At 33.8% G+C, this 21,369-nt stretch overlaps 2 protein-coding genes across 2 annotated transcripts in view; one reads left to right on the top strand and one right to left on the bottom strand.

Annotated features, from left to right (window-relative positions):
• Positions 1-3,310: 3,310 nt before the first annotated feature.
• On the bottom strand, positions 3,311-20,387 carry LOC147073072 (uncharacterized). The gene is made up of 8 exons (XM_085945212.1): positions 19,952-20,387; positions 13,193-13,366; positions 12,139-12,350; positions 11,232-11,388; positions 9,680-9,948; positions 7,197-7,412; positions 5,190-5,996; positions 3,311-4,134 (listed from the first exon to the last, which is right to left on the bottom strand). The coding sequence occupies exons 1-7, from the start codon at positions 20,001-20,003 to the stop codon at positions 5,943-5,945; spliced, it is 1,134 nt and encodes a 377-aa protein (XP_085801338.1). The 5' UTR covers positions 20,004-20,387; the 3' UTR covers positions 3,311-4,134; positions 5,190-5,942.
• LOC147073070 (synaptic vesicle glycoprotein 2A-like) overlaps positions 20,052-21,369 on the top strand; it is a gene marked incomplete at its 5' end in the record, with an annotated part of 31,421 nt that continues 30,103 nt past the window's right edge. The window contains one exon of the mRNA XM_085945597.1: positions 20,052-20,070. Within this exon, the coding sequence (XP_085801723.1) occupies positions 20,052-20,070 (19 nt within the window). The remainder of the gene's footprint in view (positions 20,071-21,369) is intronic.

Raw genomic sequence — 21,369 nt, 5'->3', positions numbered from 1 at the left:
AATACACAGGATTTAAGAATGTAACATTCTTTATTGAACATATATAATTTGGAACAACCTTAGAAACATACATGATATGTATACACATCCACTTGTCAAGAGGGACAAGGTAGATTGTTTTGATTTTGAGTCGGCCAACCGTGAGAAATTACTCAAATTTCATGGAATTTTCGATAATCACAGTACAGAGCAGATGTCACCGGATTGCATTTAAATTTAGTACATCATGTATTTGAAGCATTAAGGACAAGGCCATAATACTGGTTTATTCAACTCGGGGTACGAATTTCACAGTCCAGTTACCTGTCAAATATTTGCACGCATTTTTGAAGTTATACTTCTTTTGGGGCGTTTGGTAGAGAGTGAAATTTTGACTAGCTCTTAATTATCTTGTTAAATTACACACTCAAGAAAAAGGACCACTTATTGGAACGCCGTTGGTTTATTTCTATACACTTTGACTTATATTACTAAATTATATAATGGTTTATTGTTGTTTTTTTTTTTAAAGTACCAACTGTCAATCTGACGTTTAATCGTTTGTTTACGTAAGGAATTGCAAATGGCCGAAAATAATATATTCGCTGCCTAGGCAATGGAACAATTCTAAACTATAATATTATACTGTATATTCGTCACGATTGCAGTATCATACTGTGGCCTAAAGTTAGTGTGTTCGGCTGATAACCGAACAATCGGTGGTTCGAATCCAATCGAGTGTGTTTTTTTCGTGTGAAAAATAAATTATGTGTTACATGTCACACGCCAAAAATACACTCTGATCTGATTTACCAAACGCGCCAAAAGAAGTATAACTTCAAAAAAAATATAAAAAAATATACATTATAAAGCATGGAAGCACACCGAATGAGATAAGTGGACCCTATTTCAAGAATTTATAAAACAACGTCCACCTATACTCATCCTCACGTAGATGGGATATATCAACATCAGAAGCGATTAGGTTGAACAGAGTTATTGTCCTCCCAATTGGTATCACCAATGGCAGGTTAGTTCTCCTCCTCGGGAGAACCAACAACTGATGCACCCGATTTCTAAGATACTCATCAGGGACACACAAGTCAATAAATACTACCAAGAATGGCAGAGTTTTCATTTACACCATGTATAAGTCGAAAAAAATACGTGGCCAAATATTGACATCTTCTAGCACTTAAACTACAGTATGTAAGCATACCTAAGAGAAAGTCAGTTGGATAAAGCCACGGATAGTATCCATATAACCTTAAATAAAGGAGTCTCAAAAATTTCTTTTGAACACGCTCACCATGAGGTTATATTTCAACTGATGCGGGGCCCAAACAATCGACCCACTCTCAAGCCGGCTTCTTACTGAGGAATTATAAAGAATGCAAAAGGCAACCTATGATGAGCCACATTTTCACCTCAATGGGTACATTAATAAACAAAACTGCCTAATTTGGGGTGAGGAAAACAAACAAGTGATTCAAGAGAGGTCGTTACATGCTACGAAAGTTACTATGTGGTGCGGTTTTTGTGCCGGAGGCTTCATCGGGCTGTTCTTCGAGAATTATGAAAGAGCGGCCGTTATAGTCAATTGCGTCTGCTACAGACAAATGATAACTGACGTTTTGTGGACGGAATTGGATTTCGATTTGGATAACATGTAGTTCCATCGTGATGGGACTACATGCAATACAGTCCATGAAACATTGGCTTTATTGCATGTAAAAAACAAATTAATACCAACCTTGGATAATCTCTTATTATAACTAATGTGTTACTTTGTGAGTATGCGAAAAACCTTATGGAAGTGAAGATGGGATGTTCATACACTGACAAATGTTGAGGGAAACAAATATGTATCTTTAATGCTTTCGCATATGCTAAGCGCACTATAATATGTAGGATTTTTTCTAATGTTCCAAATAATGTATGTGCAGTAAAGATGTGTTTTACCTGCTTTATTCGATTATTTTTTCAGAATTGATTATTAAGGGTTTTACAACATGATTATCACATGGGTAAAAGGACGAATACTCCCTGGATAAAAACCCTTATTGATAACGCCTTGTTTAAAAACCCCCGTGCAAAAAAAACCCTGGACATATTTACCCCTCATATAAAATCCTCCCGGAAATTAACTCCATACAAAAATAAAACTCTTTAAATAAAATTTTCTCGATCAAAATACAAAATGGATGTACAAAAATTTATTTGGCAATCTGAAAAGATATTTTAAATTAATTATTTTTTCTATGTTTATCCTAAAATGTGTGTATTAGGTAAGTATACATTGTTTGTGCCGAGGAAAATTTTATTTTAAGATCTTTTATTTTTATATGGGGGTTTTCCATGAGATTAATGTCCGTGGGGTTTTTTGTTCAGGGGATAATTGTCCTAGAACCCCAATGGTCTGATATGATTATTCTTTCAACTGTCATGGAAGAAATCGCTTCTGTTTAATAATTAAGTTCATTGTTGTGTGTATTATAATAAATATTGTCTGGTTATATTCGTTCATGGATTCAATCACGAAATTATGCAATAAAAATTGACATAACTGTTAATATATAAAACCTATGAAGCAATTAAAATAAAACAATCCTTATGTTACTCGGTGTCATTGTTTTTCTTTTGATGGCGCTACAACTCAATTTGTGCCTTAGCATCCTCCACTGCTTTTATCCAGCCGGTGCGATCCTCTGTGACCTCTTTCCAGTCATCCCTATCGTGGCATTCTTGACCTCCTCCTTGCAGTGCATCTGTAGCTTCCCGACTGGCCTCCTTCCTTCCTCGGGGCGAGAGATGTATCTGTTTTTTCCAGATGCGTCCTGCAGGTTATAGATTAAGACCAGCACTGCTGATGGGTTCTGAACAAATGGAACTGTTTGCAAGAGTTTATCCATATATCGTCGTTGAAACTAGAAAAATGTGTAACTCTGTTTTAATCAAACATTGATTCTGAATGCCATCTATTGGTCGTTGTTAATGTCTTCCCGTCTTGCAAATGATGTAATTCCAAAAAAATTGTAACATTGTTAAATCATGGATGATTTAACTCCATAACCATATATTTGTATACAAAACCATCATGTTTTTTGTCTCTCCTATAAAGTAGGGTTTTTGGAGTTACACAATTTTCTAGTTTCAACGAAGATTTATGTACATCGGAAAATCGCCGCCTTTCAAGTTAAACTTTTTCATTCTACAACTTAAAATATTTCTCTTGGAACACCTGTATTTAGGCGTCATCGTCACAAAAAAGACTTTCTTTAAAATCATTATCAAATAGGAAGAGTAAGACATGAAATTAAAAAAAAATGTTCAAGGGATTACACCTTTTATTATAAAGACAGGCACTGGGGGATTAACCTCATACATATATATATGTATTGCACAAGCAAGAAATTAACAACAATATTTTCAAGAACAGTTTTACAAACATTATTAGGTAAGTTATAAAGCATTATTGTTAAGCCAAGGGGTAGGCCTTATTGCGGGGTTTCTTTTAACATTGAAGCCATCCATTTAATACAGATAAAATGAATTGTCATTTGCGGATTAACAAGTCTCCTCAATAATCTACATTTTTCCACCGATTTTTATTAATATTAAGTACATAAAATGGTATATATTCCTATCTAGTTATAGTCTGAATCACAATATCAACCGAATGAAAACAGTGTAAAGAAATTAATAAAACTATAGTTTGAATTTAATATAATTTGGTTGAAAACATTTCAAAAAAGCAATGGTTGCTGAATTCGCTCAACCATTGCCTCCTATAGATTAGTAATATTATATAGAAGCAACAAGTGAATTTGTCAGATACGGGATTCGAACTTCCGACCCCTGACTTCATACATATGTGTATGTGGAGTCTCTATTACAATACTTATCTCAAGATTATTCGATTAGATTATCTCAAATTTGACAAAAATTGTGTACCAAACACCAATTGAAGCAATTACAATAGTATTCCTTGAACTGTATTACGTTAATCTCTTAAATCAATAATTATTTTGATTTTGTTCAAATTCAAAGTGAATGTTTGGCAGCAGATATCGTTAAATTAATATTCACAAATTATGTAAGCACCATGATTTCTTATTGTGCAGCATGTATTATTGCTTTTTTTCGCAAAAATCACTAATCATCTGAGATTTTATTTCAAGAAATATTATTATTATTACTGATAATTTCTGCCGGCACGGAGAATTATTATTATTTTATGAACACCTGCGACATGAAGCCGATCAGAAAACAGGGCTGTCAAAATAATATTAAGCATTCATATTTTTTAAATGTTAATTTCATCATGGTTTTTAATCAAACCTGTGCAAGTACGTACTGATAACTTGGGTGGATTTTGTAGCAAACATACTATTGATATATATACGGGTATATTATTATTATAACCCAATTCAAATTGAACATAGGTTGATACTCAAATACTATTATAGTATGTTTATGATTTCGAGAAAATAATACGATGGTATAATTAATCCATATCAATTATTTGAAAACATTACATTCGCACTTTGCACAAAATTACAAACACATTCGAAGTTTGCCGCACACGTACAGACCACGTGATATTTGTTTACGCAAAATCGTCGCTTTTCAAAATGGCGAATTTGATTACCAGATTTTACTGCGATGAATCAGTATGTTCCTTTTTGTCTTTTTTTATTCGTAGGTTTGTTTACTATGTACACCGAGAAATTTCCATTTATAAACTCGGAAACGATTTTTACGGAAGAGTTTTGGAATATAATGCAACCAAAACTGGAAAAAATTCTATCATGGGTGTTGACTTCCTGAATTAGCTAACCCCAGGTCCATGCCAGTACGTGAACCACAGTGGATATTAAGCCATTTCCACACTGGCAACAAGTTGCTGGCAACCTCATTAAATTTTACGATACTTACCATAATTGCTTAAGAAATTTTACAATAATTATCGTAAAATCTAACGAGGTTGCCAGCAAATTAACTTGTTGCCAGTGTGGACCCGGCATTAGATGCACAAAACTTAAATAATATATATTATAAATAAAAATTTAAAATTATAAATATATATTATGATTTTTGTTTTCGACAGCCCTGATGAAATAAATGTGAAATATGAGTCGGATCAGTCACAGAGCAAATTTATTAACACAAACAACTTTGACAAGACCTTTTTATATTAACTAGTAGACCAGATATTATGGACCACATGTTAAAAAATCATATTTTCAATTCTCAAGGCCATTTCTGTAGAATATTGTGTAATATAATTTTATTAAAATTGTCATTAAAGGATACATGATCAACCTTTAAAAGGGAAAATTTTATAAAAGAAAAGAAATTTGGCAACACTGCAGTAGGCTAGTTACATTGTTTTTGGTCAATATCATACAATGGATTAAGTAATGCTACTACATACTAGGAAAATTGGTAACACTGCAGTTAAGTAGTCTATGTTACATGTAGTTTGTTATTGGTCATTACAATGAAATAATTTTACTGGCCTTGTTTTGATCAATAAATTCAATGAAGTTATACTAATTATTAGAATATAATATTTAATCCGAAATACATTTAATTTAATTGACTAGCGAAACGTTTTCTTTTTTGAAAGGGAAAAACAAAAACTTCTATAATTATTCAATATATAAAAATTTACAATAATCATTTGTTTACTGATTTCACGCATATCCTCAATCATGATATATCACTGTTGTAACTTACATTATTCCACTCAAAACACATGTAATTTTTTAAAAGTAGATGTAGAGGAAGGATACATTTTTCCATCATTGCGGCCATGAGGAAATCACTTCGGAACGGTGTCAGTGTCATTTGAAAGTAACAGTACCAACAACAGTCGCCTGCACTGCCAGAATCTGACACCATTCTACTTGACATTTCTTTAAAAATACAAATGAAACAGTGAAACACCAGACAAGAAATCATATCAAATGGGATTTTGGAAACAGACCCATTTCTACGTAGTCATCGATTACCTGAAAAAAATAAGACAAAGTTTTTAATATGTAATAACTGCTATTTAATTTAGTAATTCTTTGGACAATGAACCAAGTTCATGGGAGATCCTAGGGTTAGGTTTGATTATATCGATTTATCAATAAACATGATATTATGTATAATAATTATTTGAATCAAGATCTTTAGTTTTGGCGATATTTTGTTCCCTTAATTTGTCTTACAGTAGGTAGGAGTTAAGTGAATATAATTGGCGTAGTGGTGTAGTGTTAAATAAAAAGTCCCAGAGTGCTGATTAATAAATTTCAATATTCTTTGAAGCCCTAAAACCACATTTATTAAGACGATACTTCAGTGAAACGGCAAATAATTTTCAACTATAGGCGCGACGAAATTTTGGACTCGCTGGCAACCGGAAAGCGAACGTCGAGGTGTGAATACGTCAATTTGTTTCGTGATGGCGACTGGGGTATTAGTTCTTAAATCGTGTAAAGATGACTAAAAACGTTACCCATTTACTTGAAAAAGAAAACATGTCAATGAATATATTATTATTGTTACTAATAGAACAATAAACAACATTAAATGGACGCATGTTGGATTTATATGACAAATTATATTTCGTTCGGCATGCGTCATTTGCACCCGCAATCCGCGCATTGCCTAGCCATGATCTTTTTAGACCATGCCTCAACTGAGGCCTTAAGAATTTTCTTATGTCCAACACAAATTAGAACAAAACGTACTCTTGATAATGGCCTCTGCAACGAGCCCGACACGTTGAGGAAAGAAGGAAGAAGCACACACGGTGGAAACCCAAAAATCTACTATGATAAAAAACAACCGTGAAAGCCTCAAACATTACATATAATACCTATTAAAACCTTTGGAGCGGAGCAACTCGAAAAAGGGACCCCTCCAACCCTCTGCTTGTAACAATATTTATTTTGGGGCAAATTTAACAATTAGCCATATTGTGTTAGTGGTTATTGAACTGATGCTAGGTTGGTGTAAATGATCAAGTTGGGTAAAGCGATCGAAGTGATTCATAATTCTTATGCAATTGACATTTCTCTCTCCATCCAGACATTACTGACTGATCCCCTTCTTGTGATAATAACATATTCTTCAAACCTACCATGCCTAGTAATGAATCAGCTGGAGTATAAATTTGAATGATTGAATCATCTAATAAATGATAAGAGTACAAGAATACACACCTCAATCAATTGCTCTTTGGTCAGTCTTTCAATTTGCAATTTGAATCCGAGCGCTTGAAGTTTGGAGCCGTCGAGGTAAGTATGTTTGTTGAGCAAAAATTCAGTGGTCATGTAGGGATCGAGTGGGGTGTTCTGAATGCCTTGCTTCGCGCACGCTTTGGCCCAAGACTCCAGATGTTTGTCGTTAGCATCTTCCAACGCTGATTTCAGGAATGTCTGCAATTATTAATATTTCATTGGTAATAAAGGCCAGTTTGGAGAGCCTGATGCATTTCATGAATACAATATCAATAGGTTTTCCATTGAGTATCTGATTTGTACAGTAAAATAATTATGCAGCATTAAACGTGTCGTGCAAAAGTATTGTTGTCACAAAAGAGTTCGATGACCGATTCAAAATAATAGCCGTCCAACAGTAGCAAAGGGTGGAGGTAGGCTGTTAAGATCCACCATAAATAGTGCACATAAAACTTTGTTAGTCATCCGTATTTGTTTTTATTGAACTAGGACTACAATTTGCAGATGGTGTTGGTTAGTTTTTAAAAATCAATTAAACCAAAATAGTTTTGGTATGCTTTGGGCGATATGAAAAAAATGTGCACACTTTTTCATTCATACTTATTTTTTTTAAATTCATTTAGCCCTGCCTAAACCAAACTATAATAGATAAAAAATATTATTCTATCTATAAGATATCCTAAGTTATGTATGATTTAATTGCATAATTTTAGATATTTTATAGATAGACGAGTATTTTTTGACTATTATCTATTATGGTTTAGTTTTCACAAGGGTTTAATTGCATTTTAAAAACTAATAATATTTGAATAATCCTTTTCAATTGAAATGAATTAACATTTCAACTCAATAATATACAGTAAAACCTAGTTAATACGAATTCGATTAGACCAAAAATCGAAAAACAATTCGAATTACGAAATGTATGGGGGAAAAATATTAAAATTTTGAATTTTTTTTTAAGTTACCAAGTATTTTAGAAAAATACGAAATATTTTTTATTTTTCCAATTTGACAACACAATTGTTTGGCATTGTTTTTCTAGTAAAACTATGTACTACCAATAAACAATGAACAATTAAATACCTACAGCCCTGAAACATGTGAGTTATTGTTTTTCCTTTGAGTGGAGTGCAGTTGTGCCTCTGATGACAAACCACTGTGTGTCAATGGGTCATAAAATGGCAGAATTATTTTTATTACCTTCATAAAATAAGTAATTTTTGATGTTTTAAAATTTTTTTCAATGACTCGCTCATGAAATAGTGTACTTTATTACGATTTATTGAATATTTTTATATGCCAGGGCTGTGAAATCATTTTGAATTATGAAATTCGAATTAACCCTTAACACTCGAGTGCCGCCATATCGGCGGCATTAGAAGTTTCCCGTATTACTCGAGTGCCGCCGTAGCGGCGGCACCGCCTATAAAGTAATTTTTTGTAATATTTTCAGAAATTTTTATAATGCGATTTCAATCAAGTTAGAATGAATAATAATAGGTTATTACATTTATCTGAGAAAGAAGTCGGCAAAAGAATACTGCGTGCCTAATTTCAACATAGTATTTTTATCGGAATCTTCTCTTTTTTTATTCGTAGGTCGTCGCTTGCAAGCAATGTTTTTTTGTCACATAAATTTTATTTATTGAACGTTCCCAGACTAGAGTGAAGTGTTTGTCACGCATGATTTTGAAGTGTGTTTATATTTTTTATTGGTTCTCGCTTGCGCAGGGGCGTCTCGTATAGTTTACAGTTTTATATTTGAATACTGTTTTTGATGACAGTACTTACTAGTATATTATGCCGATTCGGAACCTATATAATGTGAAATACTCTAATGAGTCAAATGAAAATTATTACGTATCGATTTATTATTTTTTGAGAAATCTTTTGATAATGTGTACCGCACTGGGAATGAGTTGTTATGAGCCCGAAACTAATTTAGGAAATTTACGAGACAGCCGCTTATATTACAAGTGTATTTGAAGGCAATTCATTTGTATCATATTTACAGTCATAATGGACGATTTACACTTTATAGCCAGTTCTCTACATACCGCTATTTCATTACGATTCTGTGATAAGCCAGGATTACATATTGGAGATTGCTTTGTGAAATACCACACAATGAAGAATTATAAATAAACTAAAAATAAGTACAGTATATTCATTATAAATTTATTTTACAGAATAAAAAAAAAAAAATTTTTTTTACATTTTTTTCACCAATTAAATGTTTTATATTGAAATTATGCTTTGTGCGGGAAAAAGTCTCGAGTGGGTGGTATGTACCTATAAAAAAAAATTCGAGTGGAAAAGGTTAAAGGTATGGTTTTATAATTAATAATAATGTTCAAGGGACTTTTTTTTTGCGAAAATTTCGAATTACAAAATAGCCATAAAAATGTGCATTTCATTGCATCCCAAAATAAATTGTGTCTCAATTATTGTTGTTCTCTCACCTTAGCTAGATTAGACTTTGCGGTCCCCCAGTAGTTATATTCGATGTGGAATATATCAGAGACAATGTCTGTGATGACTCCCTGCGTGGTATCGCCTGCGTCCACAATATTGTAGGTCTGATGGACGGATTCATTTCTCTCCGCCAGAAACCAGATGGCGCGACACGTGTCCAAGATACTAATTGTGTTCATCTTTAGTTCGGGAGTCCACATCAGCCGCATTGTTTCGTTGAGGTGCTTGTATACTGCGGCAACCACGAGCCTAGGTGCTGAAAATTAGTGTAAGTTAATATCATTTAGATTGATGATGGTTCAAAGCTGTTATTTTTGCTAATTCTACTTTAATTTATTATTAATTACTACTTAAATTTTTTAGATTTATGGTTAATTTTTCAGTGAATATGAAGTTTGAAGAACGCTGGAAGTTGCATGTAAGCTGCTTTATTGGTAAATTTACTTAAATTAAGTGATGACAAACAGCTGATTTTCTGACCCAAAAATCATCATTATCAATGGCATTCAAAACAACTATGTCTATCTCGGAAATGTTTATTGACGGACGTATGTACGATGAAATTTCTCGCATGACTGAACTGTGATGCGAGTACATTTCAGTGCCTGAATACAATATAGCAGTGGCTAAGGGTGGAGGTAGGCTGTTAAGATCTGACATAAATAGTCCACAATAAACTTTTTTTCATTGAACTAAGAATACAATTTACAGATGGTGTCCGTTAGTTTTTTTTAAATTCAATTAAACACTGCGAAAAGCACCAAGCCATAATAGATAAAATATCTAAAATTATGCTAATATAATTATACAATACATAATTTTGGATATTTTATAGATAGAATAATATTTTTTTATCTACTATGGTTTGGTTTAGACAACTAACCAACACATGTGTAATATGTATTCTTAATTCAACAAAAATAAATAAGTTAGAATGAAAAAGTGTCCATTATTTTGTCAAATAGCCCATAATATACCAAAACTATTATGGTTTGATTTAGGCAAGGTTCATTGATTTTTAAATACTATCAACCGCATCTGTAAATTTTAGTCTTAGTTTAATGCGAACTATTTACATATATAAAAGCTAACCTGCCTCTACCCTTCGCCACTGATATATAGCATCTTCAAAAGTGACCTCCCATTGTGCCTAAAGCATAGTGTTCACCTATGTTAATGTAAGAGAAATCTAAAAACAATGATTAGCACAACGCGACATGGAGAGGCGCATTTTGGTCATAATGTGGAAAGACCGTAAAATAAACCAATGAAATAGAAACCAGACAAGAGTATGCGATATGATCAAGGTTGCTGAGCTGGTGAATGGAATGGGCCGGACATGTTGCTTGGCGAGAGGATAATCCCTGGACAGATACAGTGGTGCTGAAGAGGTACCAAACAACAACACGGCATGGAATTTTTAATAATTGGTACAATTTTAGGTTATTTTGGTGAAATAGTTTTCTCCATAATTCTGCTTTAAATATATATATAGGGAGCCTAAAGTGAACAATAGTATTTATTACTGAAAATACTTACTTAGTCCTCTCCTGTCTCCGACGCCATAGACAATCCCGGGTCTGACAATCGTATATTTTAGATCAGAGAATTTATTTGCCAATTCATCTTCCACTTTTCTTTTCCATTTGGATACCAATGTCCATGGTTGTAGAGGACCGTCTTCGGCATGTGGGACCTATAATGCAATATTTTGCTATGTATATTTACTACACTAAAAACAATATGAGAAAATTAATTATATAATGATAATATGTGATTTTCCATGAGTTATATCAGAGAATATGTATATTTAAATGAGCCGTCACATAACACAAAAAGTCACAATTCCAATTTAGACAATTAGAATTTTTCCCTGGAACAAGCATGGCATTCATAAACTACAAAAGAAGTTATTAATTAATTGAGTTAGCATTTACTTGGTAGAAAACCTTTTTAAAAAAACCTGTAGAATTTAATATTAATTATATTTTCATTTCTTACAAAAGAAGTTGTTTATTGTAACAAACGCTGGCAGGTACCTAGTGACTTCCCAAACCTTGGATTTTTTACATGCAATTTCAACCGTATGTGTGTATACTTTTTCAATATTGACAGCAAAAACACCAATTAGGTAGGTACTTAGACACTTAACTAGTGTCATAAACCTAATCCGAACCCGGCGGCATCCTGTCCGGTCGGATTTTATTGCTTAGAGTCGAAATGTTTTTAAACGATCGACACGTCTTAAGAAATTTTTAACGATATTTTAGCTCGGTATATCCGATAAGGATCTCGTTATAAAAGTGAATAAATGTATGGAGAAAATCATAAACTAAAATGTGAACGAATGTTTCCTCGTTACATCCGAGATCTCGCTATATCCATGATCGTAATAACCAAGCTCGACTGTATCATGAAAATCAAAGAAGAAAGTCTGTTTATATACCTTCTCACTGCTGTACATGCATCCAGAACTGACTTCAATGAATCTTTTCACTTGGAGACGTGTGCATTCTTTGGCGCAGTTCAAGGTGATGTTCAATATACCCTCTTTGTAGATAGCGTCCTCTTGCCCCAGTTTCGTTTCCCCCGCACAATTTATGACCACGTCCCATGTTGGAAAGTCAGGGCCTGGTTTTAGGCTGTTTTCACACGACACTAGAAATATAATTTAAAAAATCACTTTAGAACTATAATAAAAAGAGTGATACACACTTTTTTATATAGCGATGAGGAAGTAAATGAGAGTGCAATGTAACTAAATATAACAAAACTCTTGAATCGGGATGGGCTGGATACATATCTTGCAGACAGAATGGCTGCTCGACAAATGCAATAATCTAGTAGTATCCGAGGGATATAAGACGACCGAAATGTCGTCCCATGGTACGTTGGATTGAGGAAATATAAAAAAGGAGAACAGGGAAGCGGAAAGAGTGGTAGCGCATGAAGAGGCCTTCAACCAACAGTGGGTTGAAACAGGCTGATGATAATAACAATTCCAGAATGTTTTAGTATGGTTGCACAGGTAACTATAAACACACTCCATTGGCGTGAAGTTGATTGTTTTGACAAAAAACTAGACATGGTCGAGTGAGACAGTGATACAATTGACTTGATGTAAGTGCAGTCGAAAGCTTTAGTACCAACAATAACATTTATCTAGCCTAATTTCTGGGCATTAGATAAATATCACATCTGCGCACGTTAAGAAAAAGAAAAGTTAATGTTCTCTGTGTTGGCAGTATTGAATACATTGTTAAAAAATGTGAGTCTGCTATTATTTTCGATTGTAAATGATTGTTCATCTAACATTAATGCAAGGCATTTATATGCCAGTGAAGCCATGGAAAATAAATCTTACAGCATAGTGAAGCTTGCCACAAATGAATCTGTAATGCGAAACGACTGGCAGGTAATTTAATTACTAGTGTTAGTAAACACTTAGTATTTAGACTGGAGAAATTTTCTTCAATGTCTTTTGTCTGAAGCCAGCGTACCTGGATTGATTAAATTGGCACTCGTGAATTCTACCCTGGGATCTTCGAATATGGAAGAGTGTTTTTTATTCAGCCATGCGATTTGCGGCGGCACCTTATCAATGACCCGAACACCTCCGACTAAATTGTTTTCAATCAGATATCCTACGAGGTTACGCCCGATGAAACCACATCCTGGAAAAAAAGTAAAAATGTTACTCATTAAAAATTATACATCCAACACTATATTATACAAAACATAATTATATTTTTATACCTTAGAGCAGGGGTTCTTAACCGTGTGCCCGCGGAGCCATTTTCGTGTGCCCCCGACAAAGTATTAAATAACGAAAGAGGCAGAGATATTTTTAACCCTCCTCCCGCTAACGGCATCTAGAAATGCCCATGATAGTTAAACCGTTCACCGCTAAGGGCATCCAGAAGTGCCCATAAGTTTCTACCTCCGTATTTTCGTAATTCGGCGAGTAATACAGTCGAAATTTGTTTGAAAAACTAGCTGGGTTATTCCTTTACTGACATCTGTGACTTTTTTTCAATAAGACTTTTTAGATAATTCGAAATTAAGCAAAGACACATACCCTGTCGATATTGGAGTAAAACAGATTTCCAATGATTGGTTTCAAAATTTACCGCTAGTTGCTTTGCGCAATTTGCGCCGGCGCGAATTGATGTTAATGATCTCATACATGAAATCGGCTAGTGCGGTGATAATTTTCAACAGTCGATTGCTTTCGTGTTGTGATTGATACATTTCAAAGTTTTTTACGGTTTTCTATAAAATTATTATTGATGCGCCATTCTGTTAATAATTAATTATGTGCGTTAATTCTTTAAATGAAAAGTGATTTTATGAATTAAATCAGTGGTTGTAAAGTGAAAACGAAATTATTAACACATAAATAATTTAAAATTCCTATAATAAATCTTTTGTACTGTATGGAAATACATACGAAAAATTGAGAATAAGTAAATAATAATCTGTAAAATATTTAAATTTAAATTAAAAAATGTAGAATAGATTTTCAAAATTCGCGGCCACTCATTTTTATTTCAAGGAAAGTGATGATTAAAATTCTTCTCATTTTAGTCGAATAAAGAACTAAGATTAAAATTTAATATTATTGTGTAGTGAATTAAAACTTTAAATTTCCTCAAAACTGTTAAGTTATAATAGCATATTTAGTGTTTAAATAAAAATGTCTATCCCTGATGTTGAATGTTTGGATTCGGACTATGAGATGGAAAGTGATAATGAAGAAGCTGCGCTAGTAGAACATCCCGACGATGTTGACGAGCCTTCCAATATAGGCAGTGATGAAGGAGTGGCTGAACCGTCTACCAGTGCAGCACCAGACAGTTTACTCCAATCGTGGACTGCGGGTCCCTTCAAACCGATCACATACGATTTTGATAGTTTCAACTCAGGCGTTAACCCTAGTGTACAGCTCAATGAAAATTCCACAGAAATGGAATTTTTTCGTCATTTTCTTAACAAAACAATAATGAATACCATAGTTAACCATACAAATAATTACCACAACCATATGCTCAACACACAAGCCCACACTCCGAATGCAAGGATCCATGCCTGGTATGATACATGCCCAGAAGAGATGTATGTTTTTTATGCTGTATCAATGTTGATGACAAGAAATCGCCATCTCACAATTGAAGAACATTGGAGTGCTGATCCATTATTAAATTCTAAAATATTTGGCCAAACTATGATAAGAGATCGGTATGAGTTGATTCTACAAATGCTACATTACTCTGATACCCAAATCCCTACTGGAGATCGTCTTTATAAAGTGCGCTCACTTCTTGACCACTGCAGAAAAATATTCAAAGAAACAATGCTACCAAACGAAAATCTCTGCATCGACGAAAGTATCATTGTTTTTAAAGGGAGATTAATATTCAAACAATTTATACCGTCAAAAAGACATAGGTTTGGAATCAAATTATTTGTGATTTGTGATGTGGAAACCGGTTATATTTTAGACTTTATTATTTATTGTGGTGTAGAAACCGAAATAAGTGATAGTGAACTTTTGGGAATATCTGGGGCTGTTGTCACCACTTTGATGAAGGATTATTTTGGTAAAGGGCATAAACTATTTTGTGATAATTGGTACAGCAGCCCAGAATTATTTCAGTTTCTACATAAAAAAAAGACAAATGCTTGCGGCACGGTACGTAAAACACGAAAGTCAATGCCAAAATTTGATAAACTGAAAAAAGGACAAGTAAAATCTCTTAACCGTGGCCCATTGCTCGTGTTAAAATGGCATGATAGGCGGGAAGTGCATATGATCAGTACCATGCACGATGACTCCATGGTACCGACAGATAAAATTAATAGGGCCACAGGACAACCCATTATAAAACCACAATGCGTTGTGGATTATAATAAAAATATGGGCACGGTAGACAAAGCTGACATGATGTTGAGCAGCCTCTCGTGTATGCGAAAGAGTCTTAAGTGGTATAAAAAGGTTGGATTCCACATCATAGATTTATTTTTATTAAATAGTAGCATACTTTACAAAGTTATCACCGGTAAAAAAATTAGTTTAGCTGAATTTCAATTAAACGTAATCCGGCAATTAATCGAAACATATGGCAGTGCCTCAAGACCATCGACATCACAAACTACTCGTGTAGTTAATAACCCAAAAAGAATTTTAAAAACAGAACTCCTAAGACATTTACCCCGTAAAATTCCTCCAACAGTAAATAAAACAAAACCATATCGAAGATGTCATGTGTGTATTGCTTCAACTACTAAAGATAAAAAAAGAAAAATGACGAACATTATGTGTGAAGCATGTGATGTCGTTTTATGCTCTGTGCCCTGTTTTTATGACTACCATGACAAAATCAATTTTTGAAATATAGTTAAGCCATAAACATTAATTAGGTGTGACTGAAATATGAGACCAAGTTGTAAGGAAATAATATAACAATAACGATTGTGTGCGTTCTGTGTTGGTGTTAAAAAACGTGTGAACATTAATCATCGGCGCAAGTGTCTACCACTTATCCGGTATCATAGAGGCCACTTCACTCTGCGGTATGTACTCCAAGCGTGCTTTATTATGTATGACAGAATTTCTTAAAGCTCTGTTGCTTAATTTACGATCTTTTTGTTTATTTTCACATGCTGTAAAATTAAAAGGAATGTTTTATTATAGCTAGAGCCACTCAGTGGATTTTTAGGTACATTTTTAATGACGTTTCGGTATGATTTATGAATCGTAAAAATCGCAGCGCGCCCGAACAAGTACATGAGCGAAATTATGTCGCGATAAAAAGGTTAATATCTTTAAAAATTATGAGACAGAAAATAATATGCCTTTACAAAAGGAAACAGCAATAATTACTGATGGTGCTCCAGCAATGGTGGGCTGCAATAATGGATTCATTTCCTATTGCAAGAGAGATGAATCCTTCACGTACTTTATGAATATCAAAATTAAATCCTGTTTTGGTTCCATATATTTGTGCGAACCTTTATTTTCCACCATTAACATAATAAAATCAAAATCTCGACTTACTAATACCAACATTGATAATTATTTACGATTGGGATTATCATCGTACATGCAAATGTGTTATTTTGAATATTTTTTATACTGTTTAATGTATTTTATTTCTTTTTATTTTCTATATGTAACTGTATGGGTGCTTTATGCTTCTTTTGTACATGCCCTCATAGGCGTTTAAATGTAAATAAATCTATAATCTACCGATATAATAAATGTAACACATAATACTTAGATCTTGTTTTTTAGAAATGTGACGTGCGCCCGCCACTATTATCCCAAACCTCAAATGCGCCCGCTTCCGCAAAAAAGTTAAGAACCCCTGCATTAGAGCAAGTGCATCGTTAAGTCTAAAAGGAACATTTTCGGGAAAACACAATTTACGACTTTACAAGTGCTTAATTTCAACAGATTGCGGCTTTGCCGTTTTAGGAATTCCAGGTTTCTGTTATCTCTTCTTCGTCGTGCACTCATGGCTGAGGATCGTGACATTTAAATTTCGCCATCCTTTGAGCGACCAAGACTTTCCATCCTTCTCGATCTTCCGCTTCTCTCAGGGCAGAATGGATGGTGCCCCCAGTCAGCTCTTTCACTTGGTCGCTCCATCGCGCAGACGCTCTTCCTCTGCTTCGCCTTCCCTGGAGGCTACCCAAAACTACCAGTCTCTCCAGGTTGTCCGGTCCGCGCCTGACAATATATCCAAAAAACTGCAGAATTCTTCTCAGACATATCGTCGAGAGCCGTTCCTTAATCTTGTCTCTGGATGATTGACTGGTTCGTCCTGTGCTCCGTCCAAGAAATGCGAAGCATTCGCCGCCAACACCACATCTCAAAGGCATCAATTGCCTTCCGTTCTCTTGCCTTCAGGGTCCACGACTCGACTCCATATAGAAATATCGAGAACACTAATGTTTGCACAAGCATCATTTTTGTGGCAATCGAAATTCCCCGATCCTTCCATATGGTAGTAAGGCGTGTCATCGCATTTTTTGCAATCTGTGTGTGCCTTCTTATTTCCGCTTCGCATCCGCCCTTTCCACTGATGGTCGATCCAAGATATACAAACTCGTCGACTGTTTCGAGGTTTTGAAGTGTACTTGGTGTTGGTAGAAGGTTGGCCCGATCAACAACCATTAACTTGGTCTTATTCCTATTAATAAGGAGGCCGTATTTGCGACTCTCTTCCTCCACCTGGTGAAGCAGCTCTGTGAGTTCTCTTTCATCAGCAGCGATTAGTGTGGTATCATCTGCGAATCTTTAGTTGTTTATTTTATAGCCACCAATTGTTTTTCCGCCTTGCCAATGATCTAGGGCTCTTCGCATTATATGCTCTCCATATATATTGAATAACTGGGAAGATAAAACACATCCCTGACGAACTCCCTTCTCGGTTCGGAAACTCTCAGAAAACGCACTATTTACTATTACCTTTCAAAAGGTGAATTGGTTCTGAAAGGTATGATAATTTGACTAAAAATTCTATACTCATTATGGGTCATCGATATATTATGACATCGCACTTCTAAGAGGAGGAGGAGGTTTGTTATGTAATGATTTGTGACGAGGGATTAGGGGGGTTGTAGAAAATATGACATTATACTGGGAGTTTATAATGACAGGGGCCTATCTACGATTACATAGTTTTGACATAAACGCAATTAAATATTTTGGTACAATAGAATTCATAAAAAAAGTGCACTTTACTCAACTATTTCTTGATAATGGTTATGTGGACAACATAGGGCAATGTGTCACCAATAAATATGATTATGGCATTATTGAAACCGGGGTTAACTCAAAACATGTTTTTGTAGTTGGGCCCCTGTGATCATAAATCCCCGATAAGGAAATGTTTAACTTTCGATGAACTCATTTTTTAACAAGCAGGTGGGAGGTTCAAAAATACTGAAAATAATGTGATGTCATTAATTTATGGACGACTCCTTTTCGGCAAAATGGGACATATAGGTTTTATATTTTATAAACGCTTCAATGTTATGTGGAGGCATTTTAAATGCATGATTATACATGGTACAGTTAGCCATTATCTAATCATCTTATCTTTAGATATACATTTTAATTTAAAAATATTAATATAGTACTAACTAACAGACCTACTTATGGTATATAGCAGGAGTGGCCAAAGCGTCGACCGCGTAACTATTTCTAGTCGCCCGCCTGTCTGATATGTACACATCTCTGATGCCCGTCTCACACAGCGTGCGAGACAAGCCGTGCAACAGAGACAACGCGCTATGATCTCGAAGTTAGCCGATTATCGACGACAGTCTCTCTCTAAAACCAGACGGGTAAAACAAGAGTTGACTTGTAGTTAACTCACGTGGCGACTGTAGCGCATAGCGGACGTGTGTGTAGCCGTTTCGGGTTTTACAAGTGTTATTGAAGTGTAGTTTTATTCTTTGACCTACAATGTAACCCGATAATAAGTATATTGCTTGCGATAATAAAAGTAAAATAAAAGAACATCTTGTTTTATTTACATACTATTTTTATGTTTGTCTGAAGTCATTATTAATTGCTATTATTAAAATAACTTGATATTGAATTGGTATTGACATCATCTATGTTTATTTTCAATTTCACTTATTTTTGGCTTTAAATTACTACTATTAATGTTAGTAGACCGCCTCCAATAATTTCAAAAGCAGGTCGCCCGTAATGGTTAAAAGTGTGGCCACCCCTGGTTTATAGTAATGTAAGGATAACTTAATGTTTTTAAAATATAATCAACTGATAAGAGATTATTTCTTGATTTACATTTAGTAAAACTGTTTATTTAGCTATCGATTATAAATATAAATGGATAATTAATACTTATACCTATAGGTAGGTGGTAATAATTTATGTCATTTTTTGCTAAACCAATATCTAATTAGATTAGTTTCATAATAAAAATAAAATGCTATTTATAATCTATGAATAATAAAATGATACAAATTATTTTTTAATTTATCCTCATAGGTATGTAGGTACTTCTTTATCACTTATCAGTAGTGAACACATACTAACACAAAGTACATTACACATACCTAATTGGCAGAGAATCCAATGACAATGATAATTAATACAGTCACAAGTCAATATACAAGGTCTCTGTTTCATTGCAATAAAAACAAAAGAAATGATATTACATGCCATTTTAATTTCATTGTTTCTGTATTTGAAATAAATAATGATTGGTTGTTATATTTACCTCCTAAAACTGCAACCCGGGGAAGTAAATTATCAGCAGTTTCTTGATCCATGGTGTTGTCATCTGTTTGAATTTTGAATGACTAGTTTTTTTTTTTCGCAAAGCTGTCAGGCTGTCAAGTGAGTGTTTCTTTTTTTTATTAGGTTGCACAGTTGTATCATTAATTTTTATTATTTTTGTATTTATTTTTATATTGGACCAGACAATTTGAATACATTAAGATAATAATATAACAAAATTAACATTCTTGATACTACATAATTTTGTTTTGGGTAAAATAAAATGATTTGTGAATATCAAAAACATTTTTTTGAAGTTATACTTCTTTTGGCGCGTTTGGGAAATCAGATCAGAGTGTGTTTTTGGCGTGTGACATGTAACACACAATTTATTTTTTCACACGAAAAAAAACGCACTCGATTGGATTCGAACCACTGATTGTTCGGTTATCAGCCGAATGCACTACCTTTACGCCACAGTATGATACTGCAATCGTGACGGTTATACAGTATAATATTATAGTTTAGATTTTTTCCGTTGCCTAGGCAGCGAATTTATTATTGTCGGCCATTTGCAATTCCTTACGTAAACAAACGATTAAACGTCAGATTGACAGTTGGTACTTTAAAAAAAAACCAGCGAGAAACCATTATATAATTTAGTAATATAAGTTAAAGTGTATAGAAATAAACCAACAGCATTCCAATAAGCGGTCCTTTTTCTTGAGTGTGTAATTTAACAAGATAATTAAGAGCTAGTCAAAGAATTTAGTTTATCACAAGTTTTGTTACGCCAAAGAAGTATAACTTCTAACGTGCGTACATAAGTACACACACCGATATTTTTTTTAAAATCAGTAATTCATATTAATTATATACATAATGGTAAGAAGTACATAAATGGACATTGAATTAATGCTTACAGTATTTTTAGCATTGAGCATCTTTCAAATAATATTATTTTGTTCAGTTATCACAATATTGAATTGATTGTTGTTTAATAAAACAATGTATATTTTCATGTAGTCTTCTAAATCATTTTGGATTCAACTTGATAAGCAGTCGATGCACATAGGTAGTGGACAGTGATTAATGTCAGCATTTGCCAATGCATCATTATAATATAGTGGCATTTTACTAAAATATGATGTATGTGCATATCATTTTAGAATGATGTGGTTTTATTGATCTTAATAGATTGTTTGATAAAATTTATTGTCTCCATTCTTTTAAAATCCGTTAGCAAATGTACATTAGGACAAATGAAAGATTTAAAATGTTACTTTATGTAAATGTCGTATACGCTAGACTAGTACCAAAAAGAGAAAACTTTTTCGGCGTACAACATTGCGGCGGCAATTCACAAAAATCAGTGGAGAAAAATAAAAATATTATAAACTTACTATATAATTATATCGT

Source organism: Rhyacophila brunnea, unplaced genomic scaffold (genome assembly GCF_057557595.1).
Source record: "Rhyacophila brunnea isolate RB1 unplaced genomic scaffold, BYU_Rbru_1.0 scaffold_18, whole genome shotgun sequence".
Lineage (NCBI taxonomy): Eukaryota > Metazoa > Arthropoda > Insecta > Trichoptera > Rhyacophilidae > Rhyacophila > Rhyacophila brunnea.
This window is presented reverse-complemented; position numbering and strand designations above follow the sequence as displayed.

What these genes read in the sequence shown, in the direction of transcription:
- LOC147073072 (XM_085945212.1), bottom strand. Translation starts at nt 20,003, where the DNA reads ATGGATCAAGAAACTGCTGATAATTTACTTCCCCGGGTTGCAGTTTTA. An exon ending in CCGGGTTGCAGTTTTAGGAG is followed by an intron (nt 13,367 to 19,951) that starts GTAAATATAACA and finishes CTTTTTTTCCAG; the next exon opens with GATGTGGTTTCATCGGGCGT. An exon ending in TGCCAATTTAATCAATCCAG is followed by an intron (nt 12,351 to 13,192) that starts GTACGCTGGCTT and finishes TTATATTTCTAG; the next exon opens with TGTCGTGTGAAAACAGCCTA.